This window comes from Giraffa tippelskirchi, chromosome 14, assembly GCF_054371585.1.
Source record: "Giraffa tippelskirchi isolate mGirTip1 chromosome 14, T2T-mGirTip1v1.2.pri, whole genome shotgun sequence".
NCBI classification, from domain to species: Eukaryota; Metazoa; Chordata; class Mammalia; order Artiodactyla; family Giraffidae; genus Giraffa; species Giraffa tippelskirchi.
The window spans coordinates 37418370-37444646 of NC_137288.1; the positions used below are offsets into that span (position 1 = coordinate 37418370).

General features: G+C 40.1%; 1 protein-coding gene and 1 long non-coding RNA gene across 2 annotated transcripts in view; one reads left to right on the top strand and one right to left on the bottom strand.

The window, feature by feature from the left end:
* The window catches only part of LOC145534627 (uncharacterized), a 41297-nt gene extending 28369 nt beyond the window's left edge, over window positions 1-12928 (bottom strand). Inside the window, exon 1 of the long non-coding RNA XR_014074819.1 lies at window positions 12498-12928. This is a non-coding gene — a long non-coding RNA (uncharacterized LOC145534627). The remainder of the gene's footprint in view (window positions 1-12497) is intronic.
* Window positions 1-25632, top strand: part of KLHL14 (kelch like family member 14) — a 107789-nt gene extending 82157 nt beyond the window's left edge. The window contains exons 4-9 of the mRNA XM_081562583.1: window positions 2975-3064; window positions 9542-9620; window positions 18694-18884; window positions 18966-19124; window positions 21293-21450; window positions 23516-25632. Coding sequence (XP_081418709.1) covers window positions 2975-3064; window positions 9542-9620; window positions 18694-18884; window positions 18966-19124; window positions 21293-21450; window positions 23516-23656 — 818 coding nt within the window. The 3' untranslated portion in view covers window positions 23657-25632. The remainder of the gene's footprint in view (window positions 1-2974; window positions 3065-9541; window positions 9621-18693; window positions 18885-18965; window positions 19125-21292; window positions 21451-23515) is intronic.
* The last annotated feature ends 645 nt before the right edge of the window (window positions 25633-26277 follow it).

Sequence of the window (26277 nt, forward strand, 5' to 3'; positions counted from 1 at the left end):
TTTTATTGTTTATAAAATGTGGGCATTAAATTGACCAGAAATTTAAAATAAATACTGGAAGAGTGGTAGTCATAAAGTAAGTTGGTTGTAGTCAGTTCTTTTTTTTTTCCCTTGGCTGCTCAGGGTCTTAGTTGCAACATGCGAGCATAGGGGATCTAGTTCCCTGACCAGACATCAAGCCCAGATCCCCTGCATGGGGAGTGCGGAGTCTTAATCCTGGACCACCAGGCAGTTCCCAGTGGCCTCTGTTCTTACACTTACATTTCATATGAACAGATGCATCCAGGTGAAACAATCTATTCTGAGTTTACTCTGACCAGATGACATTATGATAAACCAGAGTAGTACCAGGTTGTTCACAATACACACAGCATACATAATACATGAGTAGCATAGTTTTGTGCTTGGTATTTTGGAGCCAGCATCATAATGCAAACAATGATGAATTAATTTAAGAAAAGAAAAAAAAAAAGGTGTTCAATGTATAACCAGTCACCCAGTTTTAATTGCTCCACAAACTCAACGTATACTTTGCCCCAATGGACTCTGAGAAGTGAAGCCTGCAGGTGCTGTGTGGTTGAAAGCGTTTTCCAAAGAGATAACTGAAGGTTGAGGGGCAGAAGGACATTCCCCAGACGACTCCCTAAATCACTTGACTTAATTCATGGGCCACGAAAATCCAGGCCACACCCACTTTTTACTCAATCCCAGAAATCCAGGACTTCCATACCAGTGCCATCTCCCTTGTGGCTGTTAGTTCAGAAACAGTGAATAGTCACAGTAAAAGTGAACACCTCACAAAAATAATGAAAAACTCCTAAAATCCTTTAATAAGAGGCTTAAGCTATCTGATTTGCTCTTTCTGGAGCTGTGTTATAAGGATTCAAAGCTCTGCCAGTTTCTTCTTACTTTTGTTTACATATCTTAGCCAGCATAAGTACATTCTAAGAACAATAGAAGATATTAAAAACAAAGTGAAATGAGAGATATGTATCATCTCAGATAAATTGGGTTATAAGATAGGCTCGTTCTCTCTCTGTCTCTCTCTCTGTCTCTCTCTCTGTTTCCCCATCTCTCCCCCTCCCTCTCTCTGTCTCCCTCTCTCTCTCTGTCTCTCTCTCTCTCTCTCTCTCTGTCTCTCTCTCTCTCTCCCCCTCTCCCTCTCTCTCTGTCTGTCTCTCTCTCTCTGTTTCCATCTCTCTCTCTCTCTGCCTCTCTCTCTCTCTCTCTCTGCCTCTCTCTCTCTCTCTGCCTCTCTCTCTCTCTCTGCCTCTCTCTCTCTCTCTGTCTCTCTCTCTCTCTCTCTCTCTCTGCCTCTCTCTCTCTCTGCCTCTCTCTCTCTCTCTGTCTCTCTCTCTCAGTCTCCCTCTCTCTCTCTGTCTCTCTCTCTCAGTCTCCCTCTCTCTCTCTGTCTCTCTCTCTCTGTTTCCATCTCTCTCTCTGCCTCTCTCTCTCTCTCTCTCTCTGCCTCTCTCTCTCTCTCTGCCTCTCTCTCTCTCTCTGCCTCTCTCTCTCTCTGCCTCTCTCTCTCTCTCTGTCTCTCTCTCTCAGTCTCCCTCTCTCTCTCTGTCTCTCTCTCTCAGTCTCCCTCTCTCTCTCTGTCTCTCTCTCTCTGTCTCTCTCTCTCTCTGTCTCTCTCTCTCTCTCTCTCTGTCTCTCTCTCTCTCTCCCCCTCTCCCTCTCTCTCTGTCTCTCTCTCTCTGTTTCCATCTCTCTCTCTCTGCCTCTCTCTCTCTCTCTGTCTCTCTCTCTCTGCCTCTCTCTCTCTGTCTCTCTCTCTCAGTCTCCCCCTCTCTCTCTGTCTCTCTCTCTGTCTCCCTATCTTTCTCTCATCACTGGCAAAAGAGTACCGAGTGCGAGCTGGCCCTGACTCATATTGATTTCCCACTGCACTGGTTTCTTAAGTGCTCCGTTGATCCGTGTCAAGCAATAAGTTCCCTGGCTGAACATGCATATCACCTCCCCATTTGTCCTCACCTAGATTTAAGGTGCCCATATGATGAGCTGAACAAGGACATCATTTTTCCTACTGGTGTCACTGGGCCCAAACCGCACTGCCGGCGGTGTGGCAGCTAATGCCGTGTACGTTTCCATTCGCCATGTGATACAGTAATAGCAGAGACGAACACGGCACTGCACACGCGGGCTAACAGGGGTCCTATTCTGGCCGTGTGTGTCTCCCCAAAGAACATGTGCATGAAAACAGATCCAGGGCAACCTGGCTGTGGTGGGTTTTCTGAATCACTTCCCCCTCTTCACAGGCACGGCATTTGGGGCAGAGCAGGGCAAGGCGAGGGGAATGGATATTTGTGACGTTCCTGACAGTTTTTATCTTTGTTCCAGAAGGGCTCTTAAGCAGATAGATAGAAAATGTGTGATTGTGCTGCTAATGACATTGTACAGGAAATTAAGCATATACATTTGGAGAAGGCATTAAATCAGCAGGACCTTAATTTAAAAACTTAAAACTGTATGGAAATTCAGCTTGCTCATTGCTGTGGAATAGAAAACAGCCAAGCACCCTGAGTCTGTTTATGGAAAGATTGCCAGCAAGCCAAGTTTGGGCAGAGTAGCTTAATGGCTCCGAGTGGATGCTGGGTGATTTCTTCCAAGACGGAACCCCCAGCCCTGACCGTTTGGGAGTGTTATTCATGGTTTTAGACTGCGATCCCCATCATCAGGCAGGTGAGGAGAACTTAAGAATCGAAAGCAGCCCGACACGTTGTTCTTGACTGATCTGCGGAATAATATTATGTAAAATTCATCCAAAGGGGTGGGGTTGGCAACTGCTGGAAACACACTGCTGAGCCCTGTGGATTGGGGGGCGCCCCGCTCTGCTGTCTCTGTGCTCTTCCTTCTGACTCAGTCTCATGTTTTGTGCATTTTGGTGAAGGCACATAACTGGTGAACCAGGGTATCAAGTCCTAAGATGAAAATTTTCATATGTCCTTTTTTTTTTCCTTCTCAATTCTAGTCATGCCCTACAACAGTGCCCATCACTGCGTCGTGGAGGTGGAAAACTTCCTGTTTGTGTTGGGCGGAGAGGACCAATGGAACCCTAATGGTAACTATTGAACCAGTTAGTAATAGATGCTCAACGAGTGTGTGATGAGAGGCGCTGGTGGCAATCCATCTTCTAATTACCGTGGAAAACATATTTCTATGCAGCAGGGACAAATGAAGTAGTCGGTGATGGGGGCTGACAATTGGAGGGAGGGTCAACCATTGAGCTGGCAGAGGATGGTATGCAGCAGTGCGTTCACTTGTGGACTGTCTGGGGATTTGGCTTCACCGTGACGCCCAGCCCCCTCTCTTTATCCATCCCCTGAGGAAAGCCCCCAACATAAGCCCAGACTCCCTGGAGGCAGGTAGCAAGCAGCAACTATGAAGAATTCTCACCACCTTCTCCACCACTTTCCTCCCATTTTATCAGGATAATAACACACAGTTTCAATAAGTAAACATCACCTGCCGTCGTGCTGTAGGTAACCTTAGCTGAAGTTCCTCTGCAGCCTTTATTACTTGAAGCCTATTCAGGCTACAGCATCTTTTGCAAGGGCTTCATCCACAGATTATCCACCATCTTCCCTGTTGATGCAATTACTTCGTAATTGTCTCAAAAAGAGAAACTAAACATTTGAATATGCCTGCCAAGCCCAACGCCGGGAGAACACTGCGCCTTGCTGCGCCTTGCAGAACACGCAAAAGTATCGAGATATTTTTGGAAACTTTGCACGTGAAGGCAGGGTTGCCGTTGTAGCCTTCTCTGTAACAGAGATCATTATGACTGAGAAACCATAAAACAGCTTGCAGGTACACATTTTTACTTTAAAACCCCAGAACAGCCAGCTGAAATTACATATACTGCATATATTTTATGGTGAATGTTCTCTTTCAGCATCTGCACCAAGGCAAATTATAGAAAATTGTTACATCTGTTCATTCTAGAAAATCTTAAAGGGAAACAGCCCAGGCTACCCTCCAAGAATATTTCTTTGAAGAGAAAGGGACAGTCTTTCTCAAGATCTGCCTTGTTGGCTCATATCTTTCAGTGTTAGAAAGACAGTTTCTGGGCTTTGGGGAGAAACAGATTTGGATCAAGAACAAAAATGTTATTTATTATGTCTTCTCTAACTTCTCTTTGCAATGACAGATTCCATATGTTACCAAAAACAAACAAACAAACAAAAAAACCCTGGTAGATATGCAATCCACTGTTAACTCTCCTGTTTAACCTCTTCTTCACTGGAAGTGATTTGAACAGAGTGGAACGTTTATAAGAGGGAACAGTGCACAGTCAGCAGGTTTGTCTAAGAAAGAATGTGCAGAATTGTTTTTTGAAAGCCAGATGAAAATTAACACATGACAAGAGAAGGCTGGAAAGTCTTGTTTCTAATGGCGTTAGTGATAGACCGCTTTGTAATATTCTAATATAAATGCCTATGTTTTGTCGTGCCCCAACTTACAGAGAATCAATTTACATTTATCACTTACCGATATTAACTGCCCAAGAAAAGCTGGGGGAGATTTCCTTTCCTTTCTCCTTCCTCCCCCTCTACTACTGGCTAAAAGCTGCCACTCCTTGCCCCACTTTATCTATCACTCAAGTGATAGACAACAATCGTGTCTGGTGCCCGGACATGATAAGAAAAAGAGAGAGAGAGAGAAGTGGAAGAGCTACAAGAAAATGGAAAAGATAAGAAGAAACTAAAGAAGAGTAATGGAGAATTGCATTGCCTGTGACCACTCCCTCAGGCATCTGAGTAGGGCCAATGAAAGGCACAAGGAGGAAATCACTGTCTTCATTTTATCTCACTGTCCTCACTCTAGCTCACTCATTCCTTCTGAGATTTATTATCCCCTCTGCACATCCTTTGCCAACTTCAGAACATCTTTCTTCTTTTTATCTCTTCATCCTCCATCCTAGCCTCTTTTCCATACCGCCGACTTTGCCTCTGAAAACTCTTTCTTCAGTTCCCATCAAAATCACACGAGTGGTTAGCTCAGCCTTTTCTCTGAGTGACGGCCACTACCGTTACCACCCATAAGCAAAGCCCATTGCTGATTTCTACCACCAGTGCTCAGCGTATGCAGGTACTAAGCCCCATTGCTGAAAGGAGGCACATGTCTTCCTCCAGATGGAAATTCTAAACCAAGCATCACAGAGAGACATTCTTATTCGTGGTGGGTGTATTCTACATTCCTCTTAAAAACATTCATCTTTGGATATATTTGGGGATTAATCTTGGAACATGACTATCAAGAATGACTTTCTACAGGGAAATGATTGTAAATTCTACAAAAACTTGATTACAAACCAACTCTAGACATAATCCTTCCTTGAGTTGGAGCCTCCCTTTGTGAAATCCAAGTCTTTGGGGTCATACTTACTTCTGGCACTCTTAGTTCTTTCTGTAATCCCCAACTCTTTCTGTAATCCCCAAATAAAACTTGATTCACCACCCAACCAGGCGATCCAAACCCTCCCATGCAATCCTTGGCAGTCATGATTTCACATCAACAATATCCCTATAATCCTTAAACTCTCCCCTAAATGTCCCTTCAACTTCTTCTCTAATCAAAGTCTGACTTTTCTCTGAGAGGACTGTTATCCCAACCACTCTCTCCAATGGAGACTGTTCTGTTCCCCACCTTTGCCCTTATACTTCATATTATTGGAGGCAGGTAGCTTTTCTATTTCTTTATTCACTCTCGCATGCTTTAAACTCACCACTTTAAAGGGTGTCTTCAGATTTTACTTTCTGCTGCCCTTGTCTGTAGCAGCTCCCCAGTATTATCATGGAAATGCCACCTTCTTCACTTTTTCATTGTCTATCATCCCTTCATGCCCATGCATGCTAAGTCACTTTAGTCACGTCCAACTCTTTGTGACCCCATGGACTGTAGCCTGCCAGGCTCCTCTGTCCATGGAATTCTCCAGGCAAGACTACTGGAGTGGGTAGCCATTCCCTTCTCCAGGAGATCTTCCCGACCCAGGGATCGAACCCAGGTCTCCTGCACGGCAGGCAGATTCTTCACCATCTGAGCTGCCAGGGAAGCTCCTCATGCCCATACTTCCCTCCTCACTGAGCTTATAATCTATTGCCCATCCTTATAGTCACATTAGTGCATAAACCTGCAGCCCTTGTGTCCATCTCTCCTATTATTCTTGCCTGGTAAAGCTCTGGTCCTGGTTCAACCCAACTCTTTCCATCTCTCTCCTCCCCTTGAGCAACTAAATGGAGACATAGAAAATCATACAGCCATGCTGGCTACTAGCCAACGCTACTAAATTTCCCTGGTCAATATGCTCTTCCACCCTCTGGGTTAATTATTTCACACCTTCTCTTTCCTCAGATACTTCTTTCTCCAAAACCTGCCTCCTCACTCTCAGCTGATAGCCTTGCTTCGTAATCCAATGAGAATAGAAGCAATCAAACAGTAAAATCTTCATCTTGCTAATACCAAATCCATTGCTACCCAGATTTTTTTTTTAAAGAATTTTGCATGTGAACTATCTTAAAAGTCTTTATTGGATTTGTTACAATATTGCTTCTGTTTTTTGTTTTGGTTCTTTGACCTCATGTGGGGTCCCAGCTCCCCGACCAGGGACCGACCCACCACCCCCTTCATTGGAAGATGAATCTTAACCATGGGACCACCAGAGAAGTCCCACTACCCATATATTTTAGATAGATATATATCTAAATATATATTTATTTATATATATTTATATATATATATTGGGCTTCCCTGGTGGCTCAGATGGTAAAGAATCACCCTGCAATGTGGGAGACCTGGGTTCAATCCCTGGGTTGGGAAGATTCCCTGGAGAAGGAAATGGCTACTCACTCCAGTATTCTTGCTTGGATAACACCATGGACAGGGGTGCCTGGCGTCCATGAGATCGCAAAGAGTCAGACACGACTTAGCTCAACACAGCAGCAGCAATCCCTCCTATTATTATTTCTGCTCCAACCTAAAGTCTATCCCTCATTCCCTTTTGCCTTCTCAAGGACTTTGGAGTACTTCTGAATTTAAAAACATAACCAACAACCAAATAAAAATTTCTCTTGATGCTGCATCTTCCAGCTATAATCTTCATCTTTTTATGCCAAAAGCCCTAACAGCTTTGCCTATCCTCTTGCCTCTGCTTTCTTATATCTTAGTCTGTCCTGAGGAGTCCCCCCTCAGGCTTTCATCCCCTCCTGTCTGCTGTGTAAACAAGGCTTGTCATGCTCTCCGCCATGTTTCCAAATCCTATGGTCAGTTCTCCATTGCTCACTCCTCTATCTGACATGGCTTCCAAACTCCCACCACCCTTTCCTTCGTACTTCTGGCAGTTCCTTTCCTTTGCTGATTTTTCTTCTCCTCCCCCAGAGCTCATTTCCAGGACTCATTATCTTCCATTTCCATACCCTCTCACTAAAGATCTTCATCCTCTTCTGTGATTTTAAACAATAACTCAGTCTCAGTTAGCCAGTGGCCTATGAGCCACTTCCACTTTGAGATCCCATAGGCTTCTGTAGATTAAGTCCAAAACAAAATTCATGGCTTCTCTCCCTAACCCTCAACTATTCCTGCCTGGTCTTCTCCACGTCAGCAAACTGCATGACCTGCCAACCAGCTATTGTTGTTATTGTTGATGTTTTAGTTGCTGAGTCACGTCCAACTGTTTTGCAAACCCATTGGCTACAGCTTGCCAGGCTCTTCTGTCCATGGGATTTCCCAGGCAAGAATACTGGAGTTGGTTACCATTTCCTTCCCCAGGGGATAGTCCCAGGTCAGTGATCAAACCTACGTCTCGTGCATTGGCAGGCAGATTTTTTACCACTGAGCCACCAGAGAAGCCCCTCTGACCAGTTACTGTGGCTAAAATTCTGCCAGTTATTATTCACTTTTTCTTACACCAATGCTCAGTCTATCAGAAAATTTTATTGGCTGTGCCCAAACAGTAGATCCCAAACAACATGGCCATATCTTGCCTCCACCTTCATTCAAGCCAGCTCTTGTCTTGACTGTTGTGATGGTATCCTGACAGGCTCCCCACTTCCAGAGCAGCCCTTCTACAATCTATCTGTTACACAGCAGCCAGAGTGGTCACGGTAAGAGAGAAGTGAGGTCATGTTCCTCATTGGCTCAAAACCTTCCAGTGACTTCCCAATGTTCTTAGAAGAAAAGACAAAAATCAGCATCAGTCCACAAGGTACACTGTGTCCAGACCTTCATATACTTCTGACTTCTGTCCAAGTAGCCCCAGCAGTCTTGCTGGTTTTGAACCCATGGCCAGCCCACGGAGAGGTTATGCTCACCTTCCCTACTGTCTGAGACTCTAATTCTGCAGATATTTGCATGACTTTCAGAATGTATCTGTGAACAGGTGCCCATAGTACTGAAACTGAATTTCTCTTTATCAATCCCTGCTTCATTTTTCTTTATAACATTCATCTTCACTTGATGAATTTACAAGTTTACAAGTTTGTATTTATTTCCTTGTAAAGACTGAAACTTTGTCTTTTTAATACATAAGACACATAGTGGGTGCTCAGTGTGTATTTGTGCAATTAATAATTGTGTGGTGTATACATGCCTGTGTGAGTGCATGTACACACATGCACACACACTCCTATCTGTTTATCCTGCAGTGAATTTTAGTACCTATATTTCAATGGTTAGTTCCACATACATTAACAAAAAACAGACTTTTAGAGTTCAGACCTCAGGAATTTTAGATGATTATCATCTCAAATGGTACAAAGAAAAGGCAACACCCTCTTTTGCTTGTATCTTGCTTTGGTGTCAATCTGTATGTCCAATAAGGTTCATTTTGACACATTGGAGACATTACTGTGCTTCTTAGGCTCAGCAGAGGAAATAACCTGGTTATTAAATAACCAGCTCTGAGGACTCATGTTTCACATTTCAGCAAATGTACCTGCTACAGCAACTGCGTGCTCCCCAAATGCAAAAGCAGAACTTACTTGACAGACATAGGCTACAACTGATTTCGTGTGTAAACTCTTATTGTAGTGATTGCTATCATTTCCATGGAGACAGAGTGGTCTCTACCACTGTTAGAATTCTTGAATCACTTAAAAAAATCAAAAAGACTTTAACCAGAGATAGCACTCAAGGTAGTCTCTGGAACTGATTATGATTAGATAATAACTTCATGTTTTTAAAATGTGAATACAGAAACACAGAAATTGTACCCTAACTTTGGGATAAAACTAGTTTGATAAACATATCTGCTTTTATTATTATGGTTGACTTATGTTTATTACTACTTTCACTTCACTATTTTTATTCTAACTCATCCCCCCCAAAAAAAGTAGAGGAGAAAAGAAGAAAAAAGGAGAAAAATATTTGAAGTGGCACATAGATTTTTGTTCTGACTCCTCATTCGCATACCGTGTTAGATAGTCCCTCTCCTTTCATCTGTTTGTTAAACCAGAGAACAGGGGCATCTTATAAAACACTATTCAATGTGCAAAACAACAAAGGAATCTAAGTTTTAAGTGTCTCAAATATATCTTTACAGGAAAACACAGTACAAATTTTGTCAGCCGATATGACCCCCGATTTAATAGCTGGATACAACTTCCGCCCATGCAAGAACGGTAAGTGTTTATCTTTTGTGCCTGAAACATTTGTGGCTGCTTTACCTGAAGGAAGGATACCGAATGATTTTCCATGATCAGGTATGCTAAACAAAGCCAATGAATGACACTGGAGGCAAAATACAAAACCTGGCCTGGCCAGCTTTGATTAACTGCCTCATTAACTCGATGGAGAGAAATAACAGGTCAAGTATTTGTTCCAGTGTAGGAAGAAAGAATTTATATAACTTGTCTTCCTTGTTGTTTTTTTTTTTGTCACATTAAAGTTTACTTTTCTATTGAAGTACAGTTGCTGTGCAATATTATATAAGTGTACAATATAAAAAGTAACAATTTTTAAAGGTTACACTCCATTTGTAGTTTTAAAATATTGGCTATATTCCCTGTGTTGTATAATAGATCTTTGTAACTTATTTTATACTTAATAATTTGTACTTCTTAATACTCTATCCCTATCTTGCCCCTCCCCACTTCCCTCTGCCAATTGGTAACCACTAGTGTGTTCTCTGTATCTGTGAGTCTGCTCCTTTTTTGTTATAGTCACTAGTCTGTTGTATTTTTTGGATTCCGCACATACGTGATATCATACGGTATTTGTCTTTGTCTGACTTATTCCACTTAGCATAATGCCCATCCATGGCTTGTCTTCCTTTTCCATGTTGTAACTAGTGTTTTTGACAAGCAGAGCTACAATTTCATGGCTGTTCCACTCTTCTTAGTTGTAATTTATTCAAATCTTATCACTGAAATATAGAACACCATTTTTACAACATATGTATTTGGATACAGATATTTCAATATTAAAGTTTCCAAGTCTCACTACCTCAAATTGCTTATGTTTACTTCCTCAAGCATCTCCCCATCAGACATTTAAAAATAGGTGATCTATTATCTAATAAAAACTCAGTTTTGCAAGGTGTCCTCTCATTTTTAATGTACACAGTATTTATCTCACCAAAGTTTTCTAACATCAAAGGACAATAAGGCAACTGTGTTTGTACACATTCAGTTCTCCTGACTATTACTTAGGCAGGAGGCCATGTCTTAATATATACATGCAAATTCACATACTAAATCTTGAACACTTGGTTCTTTTCAAATAATATCTCAACATCCTCATGAGCAAATTCTCTGATATAATAGTAACAATAAGCTGCAACCTATTTTCTCTTCTCAATTGAACTAAGAAATAATTTTTGTTCTTATTCCTTCATAACCTTAACATCTCCTTTTTTAAACATTCAATCAGATTACACTGTTGTTCTGTCACTAAGTCATGTTCAACTCTTTGCAACCCCATGAACTGGAGCACACCCGATTCTCCTGTCTTTCACTATCTCCACTATCTTTGAATTTTCTCAGATTCATGCCCATTGAGTCGATGATGCTATCTAACCATCTCATCTTCTGCCACCCGCTTCCCCTTTTGCCTTCAGTCTTTCCCAGAATCAGAGTCTTTTTCAGTGAGTCAGCTATTTGCATCAGGTGGCCAAAGTATTGGAGGTTCAACTTCAGCATCAGTGCTTCCAATGAATATTCAGAGTTGATTTCCTTTAGGATTGACTGGCTTGATCTCCTTGCAGTCCAAGGGACTCTCAGGAGTCTTCTCCACCACCACAGATTACACTGAGATCAAGTTAAATCCTTAATCATGAATTCCAAGTAAAAAAATTTTCAGAACATGCCATTCACTCAAAAAGGTACATTACTGCCAAAAGAGAGTATGACTCTCTGCTATAAAGAAACTTAGTATTTAATGTCCCATTCCATATAAGGATATTGAAACTCTCTTTCAAGGGACTAAAAGTTATACACTGAAAATGACATTTTAGTCATTTTCAAGGCACAGTATAGTCTAAGGACCACAGAGAGGAATGTCTAATTCAAAGGTACCTCAAGGGATTATTCTGGCTCAGTCAATAGCTTGACAAATTTCTCAATCCTCCTGTTGTGTATACATGTATATATAAAAGCTTCCTGAGGTCCTTCTCCAACATACCTTATTTCTCTCCTTTTGGGGTTATTTTCTGGTTGCTGTTATTGTAGCTGCATCACTTTACCTTTTGATCCAAACTATTCCAAAAAGTTTTATTTAAAAAAAAATTAAATATACATCACAACATGTTTGAGATGTCAGCATCTCATCACCATGGTCTCCTTTGCTGAGAGCTGTTCACCACAATAATTAACCTTCACGCCTTGGGTTTGGAAGGCATAACTCACGTCGCGGTCAATTATCTCACTGTAGAGCCCCTAAGGATGAGAAGTATTGCTGCAAAACCTAATTAGTAATTTTTTTAAATGTGTATTGTTTACTTGATATTCTATAATGACTTCCTCGGAGGCACTATAGCCTATCAGGGCAGGGTCCTACTTAGACAATTTTTAGCAGCTCATTGACCTGATAAAAAGACCTGCCATGGTCTGTCGGCGCCCGGCAGCCACCGTTGACAGGATGGACTGTTTAACGCTTCTTTCCAAGTCATTATGGTATATCATGTCAGGTCCCTAGTAAAAGAAGTTTTTTTTTTAGATTTCGAACAATCAACTCGATAGACCAAATAAAGAGCTCCTTCCAGAGCTGAATGGGAAAAGGCAGATCTCACAAATGCCCAGTCAATCTTCTAGCTCCATATCTCCTGTGGGTTGGTTGACCCGGGCAGCAATCCATAACTTAAAATGAAATTCTTCTGTCATTGCCAAGCTCCCATTCACCCAAGCAAGTATAGTTAGCTATCAGTGTGGTTTAATTGGTGATTAAACAAAGAAAGAAAAAAAATCAAAAATATATGAGATACCCTTCAGATTAGAAAAGAGATTTCTTGAGATATTTAATTGAGTTAGCTCTGCATTGTATAGATCATGAATCAGACTCACCGGAAGTTCTCCACCTTCCTCCTTCCCTTGTGCTCGTAAGCTCAGCCCTTTCAGTCATGTCCGGCTCTTTGCAGCCCCATGGATTGTAGCCCACCAGGCTCCTCTGTCCATGACATTTTCCCAGCAAGAATACTGGAGTGTGCTGCCAAGCTCTCCTCCAGGAAATCTTCCTGATCCAGGGGTTGAACCTGTGTCTCCTGCATCTCCTACATTGCACGCAGGTTCCTTACTGCTGAGCCACCTGGGAATCCCCCTCAGACCCTCAGCTGCTGCCAAACTGCTGAGAAGTTGTTACTATGCTGAGAAGTTACCAAACTGATTAAGAATAATAGAAACACATTGAAAGTCACCTCTAGGGTCACCCACTCTTACAGAGCCGGCTGGGCAAATTCCTCGGGTATCTTGCCTAATCAGAGCTTCCAAAAGAGTATAATGAAAGTGCAGAACACCCTCCCAGTTCATCAAGGAAATGGGCACATGACCTCCAGGCTTACTCAACCATAGGTCAGCTCATGAATTGTATGCCTGCTACCTATGAGGCTGCCGACAGAAGGGGTTAGACAAAAGCACAAAGATGAATGTAAAGCTCAAGAGATGTTTTGGTCTCAGATTTAGGATTTGATTCTTCAGTAAGAAGAGGGCAAAAATGAACGATTGGATCAATAAAAATGCTTTGGTGATTTCAATTTTGTTTTCAAAAAAGAGTAGACATTTTAGGTGTTATTCTTATGGAAATATTACCTGCTAGCTAGTCTAGGAAACAAAAAAGAAAAAGAAAAAAGAGGTGGGAGGAGGGAAGGAAGGATAGAGGGAGGGAGGGAGGAAGGAAAACCACTTGAAAAGCACCAGTAACAAAGCTTAAGTTTCACAGAGTTAAGTGAAAAGCAAGAAGCATGTACATCAAAGAAGTTCCCAAATTTAAATACTATGTTTCTAGCACCCTTACAAGAAACAATGAGAAGCAATATTCTGTTTGACAAAATCTGTTATTTTTAACCTGATGGTAAAAGTCAAAAGTTGAAACAGAGATAGTGAAAGAAAGTGTTAGTGGCTTAGTCATGTCAGACTCTGCGACCCCATGGACTAAAGTCCACCAGGCTCCTCTGTCCATGGGACTCTCCAGATAAAAATAGTGGAGTAGGTTGCCACTGCCTACTCCAGGGGATCTTCCTGACTGAGGGATCAAACCTACATCTCCTATGTCTCCTGCACTGCAAATGGATTCTTTACCCAGTGAGCCATCAGGGAAGCCCTCTCAGTATGACTCTTGAGGAAATGAACTGACCACCTTAAGCTTCAGAAAGGGCTTGTAAAAATCTACTATACACAGGTTCAAAGTGTATTTGTAGAGGGCATCGACAGTCATTTTAAACTTATCTCAATTCATTGAATATCGTCTCTGGCATTGGGACAGTAGATGGAGGAGTGGAGGAGGGAGAGAAAAACAACTTGAAATACAGATAGTGTCATTCCATTAAAAAATCTTCAATAAGCTTTCTTTTGCCCCCAAATAAAATAGCCTAATCAGCTGTGCTCTTCCTGTGGGGAGGAGGGGCAGGAAGCATTCCCAGGAGAGACCTGGTATGGTAAAATTTTAGCCTCAAGCAAATGTTCACAGTTGCTGATAGACCATTAACTATCCAGTGCTTCTATAATGCATTTCATGAATTCTCACTTTGGGCATGCAAGGGAATAAGTCAGAGACTCAGAACCTTCACTATTAAAATTTCTATATAAAAATGCACTTTTCATCAGAAAGTGAAACCTACTGATTTTTTTTTTTTCCCCATTCAGAACCTAACAGTGACACTGTGTGGATAAAGCTAGGAGTACACATGGAACATCACATTAGGAATGTCGGGGATAGAAAGACAGTTCTGACAGCTCCCTCGGGTGAAGAGAGGGAGGAAGGAGCAAGATCAGAAAGAGGGAGAAAATTAAACTGTTGACAAGATAAAACGAGTTCACACTGCCAGAAGATCTTTCTCGGATTCTCCAACACCTAAACTTAAATTAATAGTTTCCTGCTGGTTATGACTAGCATTTTTTCTCTTCTAGACCAGAATATAGTACATATAATACACAGAAGAACTTAGAATATAGTATATTGCAACCAACATGGTCCAAATTATGGAATTGGCCCACTAAAGACGGTTTATTAGTAAAATTAGTAACTTAATTATTTCAGAGGCTCCAAAACTTGTAATAGAATCATACGGAAGAGGGATATTGACCTACCCTGTGTCAATGATGCAAAGAAATATCTATTACTTTAGCACAAATTTTCGTAGACATGTCAGTCTTTTCAACGAAATATTTTAACTTGAGAAGGTAAAGGCACTAGTGAAGCAACCTTGACCCATCATGTTCAATAAGAGACTAATTGAAATCTGGTTTAGAGAAATGTAAGGGACTAGGGGTCTACCCATGTGCACTTAATTTTGCTATTGTTTTTAAACCTAATTTTATGTTTAGATGAGTTTTTCTGAGAAATTTCAAATGTTTAGATTTGCAATTCCCTTACTAATCTGATTAAAAATTCCCCTCAAAATCTGTTTTTTTCTCCAAACATGCCTCCAAAAAAATGCACATTCACAACATATATGTACACGTATTTATAATATATTGGAGAGGGAAATGACAACCCACTCCAGTATGGTTGCCTGTGAAATCCCATGGACAGAAGAGACTGGTGGGCTACAGTCCATGGGGTCACAAAGAGTCAGACATGACTTACAACTAAACAAAAGCATTATATGTGTGTGTGTGCATATTCACTATACATATATATATATATATATATATAATTTTATTTAAAAGATTTTTTTACAGTTTCAGAGCTTCACATACCCCTCAGAAGACATGGGCCCAGGTTAGCAGCAAACTTTCTCTAGTGAAATCTGTCTCACCTGTTCTTCGTTCTCCTTCGTAACATTCTCTCTTTTTCCATTATTGCTCTCTTCATCATCTTTCTGGGTTTTCTACAGCACACATTTCTGTCAAAACCATCAAGAAAATATAGAAAAAAAAATAGCCAAAATACTACTCTCAAATAAACAATGATGCTAACAAGTCCAGGACTATCCAGAAAAACTGAACTTTATATTCCAGCGATCCCATTTTTGCATATGCAATGTATCCAAAGGAACCAAAATCAACATCTTAAAGAGACATCTGCACTCCCATGTTCATGGCAACATGCCAAGATGTGGAAACAAACTAACTGTCTGTTTACAGATAAATAAAGAAAACGTGGTGTATGCATAAATATGCAAGTATGTGCTCATCACTCGGTCATGTCCAGGCCTTTGTGACCCCATGGACTGTAGCCCTCCAAGCTCCTCTGTCTATGGAATTTTCCTGGCAAGAATACCGAAGTGGGTTGCCATTTCCTCCTTCAGGGGATTTTTCCCAACCTAGGGATCAAACCCATGTCTCTTGCATCTCCTGCATTGGCAGGCAGATTCTTTACCACAGTGCTACCTGGGAAGCCTACACACACACACATATATATATATACTGGAATATTATTCTGCCACAGAAAAGAAGGAAATTCTGCCATTTACATGACAAACATAGATGAGACTGAAGGTGATTACACTAAGTGAAATAAGCCAGACTGAGAAAGACAAATACTGTATATCACTTATATGTAGAATCATATTTTAAAAGTCAAACTTAAAGAAATAGAGATTAAAATGGTGGCTGCCAGGGGATAGGGGTGAGGGAAATATGGAGAGATTGATGAAAGGATGCAAACTTTCAATTGCAAGATGAGTAAGTTTTGAGGATCTAATTACAGCATGATAACTATAGTTAATAATACTTATTGTTTACTTGAAATTTGGTAAGAGAGTAGATCTTAAATGTTCTCACCAAACAAAAATAGAGGTTAATATGTGAGCTGATGAAGTGTTAATTTGATTGTGAAAGTTATTTTACAGTGTATGAATGTACCAAATCATCACACTGTACCCTTTATGTTTATTACAGTTTTGTCAATAATACCTCAATAAAACTGTAAAAAAACCTGAATACATCACCATCTAGAACATATGCCATATGTATATGGGCTTCCCCGGTGGCTCAGTGGTAAAGAATCCTCCTAAATGCAGGAGACACAGGAGATGTGTATTTGATCCCTGGGTTAGGAAGATCCCCTGGAGGAGGCAATGGGAACCCACTCCAGTATTCTTGCCAGAAAAGTCCATGAACAGAGGAGCCTGGCAGGCTGCAGTTCATAGGGTGGCAAAGAGTTGGACATGACCTAATGACTAAGTGTGCATGTATATGGTACTAAATTATATTTAAAAATTAAAGAATTTAGTCACCACTGAAAATGCTATTAGGAGAAGTTTATATGCAAACATCGCAATGGCTGATTTTTTAAAAATTTTTATCCAGATAATGTCAACTAACAGTTCATGAGAGTGAACAAAATGTTGTCACTATGACAAGCACTTTACAATCTGTCATATGGTCAGGGAATCCAATTCCAGAGTCCTAACTGTTCATCAAGATGCTATATACTGCTTCCCAGAGGTCTTGACACTTAATAAACACAGCTTGGAAAATCTTCAAACACAATATAGGTTTACCTGATTCAAAACCTCTAGGACTCTTTATTTTGCTATTGACTTTGCTCAAGAGTCTTGGCATCAATTTTTATAAAATGTTATATATAATTTTTCTAAAATTTTACAAATTTTTATAAAGACCATTAATTCATCAAACATAAGTTATGTTCTCTGAGGGGCTTGTGTATGCATGCTCAGTTGTGTCCAACTCTTTGCGACCCCATGCATAACCATGCAGGCTCCTCTGTTCATGAGATTTCCCAGGCAAGAATACAGGAATAGGTTGCCATTTCCTCCCCCAGGAGATCTTCCCGACCCAGAGATCAAACCTGAGTCTCCTGTATTGGTAGGCAGATTCTTTACCACTGAGCCACCTGGGAAGCCTCTGAGCTTGGCACTTCACAATTATTCTTTTCCAGTATTGACCCACATGTTATCCTTATGAAGTATATTATTCCAGTAGCATCAATGAGAAAAACTGAAGCTAAAGATTAAAGTCTTGCTTAGGATTTCAACCTTGTCATCCTAACTCCAACTTTCTGAGTCCTCTTCCAATTTCTTTTCTCTCTCAGCTCTTATATATTATTAGTTGCCAAGCTTTACATCTTCCTTTAATATATCTTGCATCACCACTTTCCATGTCTTCTACTAGAATTCTATTTCAGGTCCTCAATCTCTCACTCCTAGATTGTATTCTCCCTCAGAAAGGCCTTCTTGTCGCCAGTCCTTTCAATACAACTTGCATGTCTTTTGCCTTTGAAGGAAGGTGGGGTAATTTAATAAATAGTCTTTCTTGGAAAGAGATTTAAAAATATCCTATGGCTTTGAAAGAACACCAAAAGCTATGCAGATGAAATTCCTAAGAGCAAAATTTCAACACTACATTCAGTTCGAAAAGTTTCTCTACTTGCAGTCATACTGGGGGAAAAAAGAAAAAAAAAGATAATTGAAGAAAAATTTTGATGATGTAGTTCTCTTATAAATTGGGAACAATGACCCTTGAAGGACCATAAAGAAAGTGAATGTCAAGATAATTTATTATTGTTACATTATCTACCTCATTTTTCACTTTGTCTTACTGAGCTGTGATATCTTTACAAGGTACCAAATATCCCAAACATTAGTGAACACTTGAATAGTGTATAAAAGCAAGAGAAAAAGAGCTGAAACAAAGAGTAGTAAATTTCTCCTCTACTGTGATTTTCATGTCAATAATGTTAACCAGGATGAGCATTACGGATGATTACTATTCAAGGTCTCTGATTTAGCAAGGAGTCATATGTGTAATGTCCAAAGATCTGTACCCCTTTCTAGGGCTTCCCTGATGGCTCAGCAGGTAATGAATCTGCCTGCAATGCAGGAGACACAGGAGATGAGGGTTCGATCCCTGAGTCAGAACGATCCCCTGGTGATGGTCATGGCAACCCACTCCTCTGTCCCACGGACAGAGGAGCCTGGTGGGCTACAGTCCAAAGGGTCACAAAGAGTCGGACACGACTGAGTGACTGAGCACACAGCACCCCTTTCTGAAGCAGGATGCCCCCACTTTCCCTGACTGATTGGGCTACTCTGTGATTTATGGAGGGGTGTTTTTTTGTTTTTTGTTTTTTTCACTGTAGAAGAGCCAGTTTCTACGCATGCCGGTTGGACAAACATTTATATGTGATTGGTGGACGGAATGAAACCGGTTACTTGTCCAGCGTGGAGTGCTATAACCTGGAGACAAATGAATGGCGTTACGTGTCTTCTTTGCCGCAGCCGCTGGCGGCTCATGCAGGAGCAGTGCACAATGGGAAAATATACATTTCAGGCAAGTCATTCCTCCACTTTCTGCTACAAAGTTCGGTTCCAAGGCACTTTCTTGACTTGTGTGTCTATGTTTAATTCACAGGGGGTGTACACAATGGAGAGTATGTCCCGTGGCTATATTGCTATGACCCCGTCATGGATGTCTGGGCTCGAAAACAAGATATGAACACAAAACGCGCCATCCACACTTTGGCTGTAATGAATGATCGCTTATATGCAATTGGAGGAAATCATTTGAAAGGTCCTCTTTTTTTAAATCACAATAACATTTGCATCTCATGTTTCTTGCTAAGGGGGTTTCTCGTTAGATAATCATAGTTAACCAAGTATAAAACATGTTGACCAAATAAAATCTACTCTTTGCAAATTAGCAGTACCCTTGGGCAAGCACTTATTTTGGCTCTCCTGCAGATAGGGTTATTTTGAAGTTACCACACACATTAAAGAAATGAATAATGATGTCTACAGAAAATAAAAAACAAGAGCATTAATAACTAAAAAGCACAAACAATTGGTTGTAACAATGAATTCAGTAAAATAAATTATCCCTTATCACCAAGTTATAGTAATGGATTTTTTCCAGAAAATTGTTTTTGTAATCATTGTAAAGAACTTTTTTTTTTAATTTAGAGCTGTACAAAGAAATGAATGTGATTTTTCTTAAAGAAAACAGAATTTCATGTCTAAATTTAGAATTACTTCTTTGAAGAGTTGAATATCAAACCATCTATGATTCTCAAATTCTTTCCATTTGCTTATTTAATAAGTAACATAGTATTTTTAGAACCATATATGGCTCTTTTCCCTCCTTGTTATGTATATGGCAGCAAGTTTTTTGCAGTTTGTGTGCATGTGTGCAGCACTAAATTTTACAGGAAAGCAGAGAGAGCTGTGATATTGAGAACATTGTGGAACCACTTTGAGCTTCAGTTTTCTCATCTGTAAATGAAGAAGCTGGTCAAGTTGGTCTCTAAAATCTCCTCCAGCTCTGACCTTCCATGATTCTTGAAACTGAATGAAATGAAATACAGGCCATCTGGGCATGGCACATAAGGCCATTTTATGCATTTATTTTCCAATCATATACCAATATATGGGATTCCTTGGTGGCTCAGATGGTAAAGAGTCTGCCTGCAATGTGGGAGACCCGAGTTCGATCCCTGGGCCAGAAAGATCCCCTGGAGATGGGAATGGCAACCCACTCCAGTATTCTTGCCTGGAAAATCCCATGGACAGAGGAGCCTGGTGGGCTACAGTCCATGGGGTCACAAAGAGTTGGACATGACTGAGCAACTTCACCTTTGTTCATGCATATATTTTCCAATCATATATCCATCTTAAACCACAGGTTAGATATGGACATTTTTTCTGTTATTTTGTAATACATATCTACCCCTAAATGTAATAAGTACTGGATAAGTGTCATTTTTAAGTAAGTATTTTCAAGTTTATAATAGTTAAAGCACATCATCACAGGTGTTTACATAATCAGACTGTTAAAAAAAGTAAAAGATTTTGAGAGAATTGAATATTCACTTAAGAAAAGCAATAAAGTTTAGTCTGTAAAAGTGTGACTTTTGAAGCCTATTCATTTGGTTTCAAATCTCAGCCTAGCTACAGGCTGTGTGACTTATTCAGGTTAAAATTCCATCTGTTCCTCAGTTTCTCATCTATAAAATGAATATAATATAGAACTATCTATAGGGTGGTTGAGAGGATTAAATGAGTTCCTTCATATAAAACGGAGAAGGCAATGGCGCCCCACTCCAGTACTCCTGTTTAGAAAATCCCATGGATGGAGGAGTCTGGTGGGCTGCAGTCCATGGGGTCGCTACAAGTCGGACACAACTGAGCGACTTCACTTTCACTTTTCACTTTCATGCATTGGAGAAGGAAATGGCAACCCACTCCAGTATTCTTGCCTGGAGAATCCCAGGGACGGGGGAGCCTGGTGGGCTGCCGTCTATGGGGTCGCACAGAGTCAGACACGACTGAAGCGACTTAGCAGCAGCAGCATATAAAACACTTAGAAAAGAACCAGATTATTATAAGAAGTCTATAAAATGCTTGCTTTAACTATGACTATTTTAAAGCTTTTTAATAAGATTTAAACAAATGTTTACTGATACTCCAAGGTAAACCAACCTTTGCCAATGACATCTAGCCAGGCATTTTTGCCTTAAATTAATCCAAAACATCAAGGGTTGGGGTTTGGGAGGATTTTTTATTTGTTTGCTTGTTAGGTCTTTCCGACATCTGCCAACTTCACCAGTAAATTTATACATACATCTTCAAAGGTATAGGTGTCTATTTCTTGGCTCTGGTCATTTATTTTAAAAGAAGCCCTAGCCTTAAATTGGAACCCTGAGAGTTTATTCTTTAGCGATTCCGTTTTGCTATGTCACTTAGGTTTCTCCCATCTCGATGTAATGCTGGTGGAATGCTACGACCCAAAAGGTGACCAGTGGAATATTCTCCAGACCCCCATTTTGGAGGGTCGCAGTGGTCCTGGCTGTGCAGTGCTTGACGACAGCATTTATCTGGTGGGAGGCTACAGCTGGAGTATGGTACGTGTCTACATTTACCTCCTCGTCCTCCCGTTTGCTTGTGCTTACTTTTCATTTCCTTCCAAATGTGTCACCACCCGCAAATGCCTTTTAAGAGTATCATGTTTATATGCACGCAGGAAATTACTTTAAGCAGTAAAATAGAATCAGTGTGGTTGCGGTAGAGCTGGCTTGCTATCTGGTCAATTGTATCACAAAATGCGGTAGGTCTCTGCTTCTCTCCCGTCCTCATGCTTTCCAGCTAAGAGTCGGGCTGAAGTGGTTTTACAGACGTCTGTTAAATCTATTTAGGAGAGTCTGAAAAGTTTCTGACCGGCAAAGCATAGCAAATGGAATGTCATTGTTCAGTTATCCACAAATTATATTTAGGATTATGTAATTTGCCATTGCTTTCCACTTTGCCCCCCTCTTTACCATGAAAATTTCCAAACATACACAAGAACTGAGAGTTCAATGGGCCCTCATTAGTGCACCATCCAACTTCGACATCTATCAGCGCTTTGCAATACTTACTTTATCTCTCCTCCTTCTAAAAATATTTGGTTGAAGCAATTTGAAGCAAATTCTAGACATATTATTTCAACCTAAATGCTCCAGTATTTCTTTTAAAAAAATCATTTGTTTATATAAACACACTATCATTATGACACCCAATAAAATCAACAGTAACTCCTTTATATCCTACCCATTTTCAAGTTTATCCCATTGATCTGGAAAAAAAAAATCTGTTTTTCAAATTGACATGTTCAAATTAGGATCCAAAAGGCCTCACTTATATTTTGCTATTATATCTCATACATCCCCCACAATCTGGAGAATTACGCCTGCCCCTCTTTCTGTCCCATACCATTGACTTGTTGAAATAGCAAAGTCAGTTATTTTATAGATTTCCTCATGTTCTGGTATTGGTTAATGATTTCCTTGTATTGACATTTAAAAATAGTCCTCTGTCTCCATACTGTTGTCGGTAAGGACCTAAGTTCAGCTTTTAAAAAGATTTTTAAAATTTATTTATTTAATTAATAGCAAGAACATACAGGAAGAGGGCTATGTAATTCAAATGACGTATCAGAAGACACATAAGTCTAATGGTCTACATAGCCACTTTTGAAATGATGACTGTATTTTCCTATATATATGTGTTGGTTTTATAAGATTAATTTGGGGTTTTAATAATATTAGTTAGCCTCATTTCTTTTGCATCCAACAAGATTGTTATTTCAAGTTTTGAAGAGCCTTAAAAAGTTATGTGAAAGCGAACTGTATTGACATATATCACTAGATATTGATCTACATCCTTATTTGCTGGTGCATTGCTAGCTGCAAAAGTATGTATGTTTGGAACCAGAAAATGACTATGTTGGTTGGAATTTTTGGTTTTTTTCTTGCCTATGGTAAAAACAAGGCTGCTCTGGTTGAGAAAAGGAAATATACAAGCACTAGCTGCTGAGGTTGACAAAGGAAACAAAATCAAAGACATTTTTTTTTATTTCTCATGTAGCCCCTTGAAAACAAATAAATCAACATGTGAGGAATTTGACAAACCTTCATTTCCAGTTTATTTTAAACTGGTTTTGAACCCTCTGTCTCTGATTCTCTATAGTAGTAAGATAAAAAATGGAAAAGTGAGGTGATAATCTAAAATCCAATTTACTTCAACTATTTAAATATTTAAGATAATTATTTCTTTTTTTAAACTTAAACCAGAGGGATAATTTCCAACTTGGGGTAAGTTATCATAGAATATTTAAGTTAAATTTTCCTTTTTTTAAACTTAAACCAGAAGGATAATTCCCAATGTGGGCTAAGTTATCATAAAGGATTTGTAAACCATCTAGGCCATTATAGTTGCTTGACTTTTATTATCAGCCACACATACACACAAAACCTTGCTGGTCTCAAATTCTCCCTTAGAATACAGTAGTTTAAAATTCACTGCTTTTATTTGGAATTTTTTTAGCAAGAGCAGAGAGACAAGACTGTCTTCCCAATGTAGGTGATAAATAAGGTTGCCATGGCGCTTCTCTGAACAGCCTTCCCTAAGGCTCTCTGCTCTCCATTCCAGGGAGCCTACAAGTCATCCACAATTTGCTATTGTCCAGAAAAAGGCAGCTGGACAGAACTTGAAGGAGATGTGGCAGAACCGCTGGCAGGGCCAGCCTGTGCAACAGTTATCCTGCCCGCCTGCGTACCTTACAACAAATAACACCAGGAAACCCCGGAACGACACATTCTAGGAAGCGGTGACAAGTGACATCCCTATTGTAGCCAGAACAATGCATTCTAATGGTACATCTGCCGAAACCCACCTTAGCGTCTGATGATTTACAAGAAGCTACAAAAGGAAAAGACCTGTTCTTGAACGGAAACTCTGTCTGTAACTCGGATCACATCAAACTTCCTGTGGTGACAGACTCTTCCATTTCAGACTGGTTTTAACTTGTCCCAGCTTTACGAAATCCCCTCACGTGGATCTCGACTTTCAACAGGAGAAAGAAAATACAGAAGAGTGCCCCCCCGAGAGACCTGAGATCAGTATTGTGCATTGTAGTTTACCTGCATGTGATCTATGTTGAAGTTTTGGGGATATTGTGTTCATGAATGATTCCAAATTTGACCCACCAAAACACTCATACTACGTTACAGAAATGGCCACTGATTCTATATTCCTAATCTGTGGCAGCTTCACAGATTCTGTAGGCAACACAGTTATAGAAAATCATGTAAGACTGAAGAGGAATGTTTTTGTTTCCATAGAACTTCATTTTATATACCTTCTGCCCCTTACAGCACCTCGTGGGAACAGAGAAGAAAAAGATATTGGCTCTTGTAGCAACTTCTTTCTGCCCTGTAGGTTCCAGGCTAGCCAGAGTCATAAATTCTGTGTCCTCAGTTTTATCCAAAAGATTAAAACAAAATGCACTATTCTGTTTATAGAGGCTCAGGCTTTCTCATTTGGGGCAGTAAGTAGCGAACAGGGCCTCCTAGGTGGTGCTAGTGGTAAAGAACCCGCCTGCCAATGCAGGAGGCTTAAGAGACATGAGTTCAATCCCTGGATTGGGACAATCCCCTGGAGGAGGGCATGGCAACCCACTCCAGTATTCTTGCCTAGGGAATCCCATGGACAGAGGAGCCTGGCGGGCTACTTCCATGGGGTCGCAAAGAGCCTAAGGAGCAAACTGTAGCTCCTCAAACAATACCTCTCCCTCCCTCTTCCATACCTTCCGCTCTAGAAAAGACTCTAGGTGTGGCTCTAGAAAAGCACCTGATGAATCCACCTTCCCCCCAACTCATTACATTTCTTTGTTGTCACCAGAGATGCCTGGGCTCGGTGAAGCGAGTCATCACTAGCTATCTTGAGAAGCACGAGGAATTTAGGAGCAGAAGTTCAGAAAATCATGAGACAGTATCAGTGTGACCTACAATAGAGAAAAACTAGCAGGAACGTGGATTTGATTTTCAAGCTCTTCAGAGCTGCCACAACAACAATTAGGAATAAATCAAAGCCTAAAATATTCTGTGAATCACCCAGAGATGTTTTCAAATCCCTCAACAAGTATGTCGTTCAAAAATAACCCCATAGGGAAGCCACCGATTAAAATGGCCCTGGTGACAAGGTTTCACTGTGGAGCATGTCAAGATGGATGGGTGTACTGGAATCCAATGCCATTTCTACAGTAAAGTGCAATCCTTGTTGTTTTTGTATTTATTTGTATGTTCAGATCCAAAGGATCCGTTGTAAAAATATATATATATATAAATATATATATCCAGTGGAATCAGCTTTTCATTTCTTTTTCCTTGATCACATATGAATACATAGAAAGAAAGGTTACAGTACTTTGTGATAAAATTCCCAGCCGATGTCATGAAGAATACAAGGTCTCCTTCAAAACCTTTTATCGTCAACAGTCCCCATCTCTTCCGAAAGTCAGTTTATACAAGGGTATTTGCTTTCCTTGGACTTGTTCTTCATTTATTTTTTATTTCTAGCCAAAATAAATAAAAGCATTTATGAGAACTATAAGTAAAGCTTTCTGTATTTCAGAAAGGCGTAAACTATTAGAAAGTGAAGAGTGAATAAATAAATAAGTCACAGAGAATGTAAATTTTGTACAGTATTAGAATGTGTAAATGAAGCTTGCTTGGAAGGGGAAAACTTTAAATAAAAACTTTATGTACTAATTCAACTGTCTCTCATATTCTGGCTTATAAAGCATGTGTATAAATCTACACATTAAGTTGTTTGAGGGTTTGTAATTTGTAAATACATAAATATTTTTATTCTGTCAATGCACTTTATCAATTTATTTAGCTTCCTGGCCCTACATACATGTATGTAGTATTAATGCTAAAAATTACAGAATGTTTCAGAAAAAGTGTTGTGACTTACAAATCATGAACCGAATCTGGTTTTTCCATTGTAAAAATGTTACAATGAGGCATACTTATCCAAGATCTAATAACAGAGTACTTACAGAAATTATTAGAAGCACCTTATGCATGAAACAATTCTTGCACACTTTCTAAAGGGTAACCCTTTAGAAACCCTAACCCTAATCCTAAACCCTAACCCCAACCCTAAATGAATCACATATTTAATTAAGTCAACTCTCTAAATATACAGTGTTTCATTTTATTTTTAGAAATCTAAGGGAAAAAAAAAGTTGTGCAGGGCAAGGAAAGGATGGGGCTGTGGAAGATAGTAGGAGAAACTGAGGCACGTGGTTGCAGGTTTGGGCAAACTTCCAGGCAAAGAGCCTGCAAACTAGAAAGTATTTAATCCTTCCCTGGCAAATGTTCCATTATTGATGACTAAACTGGTAA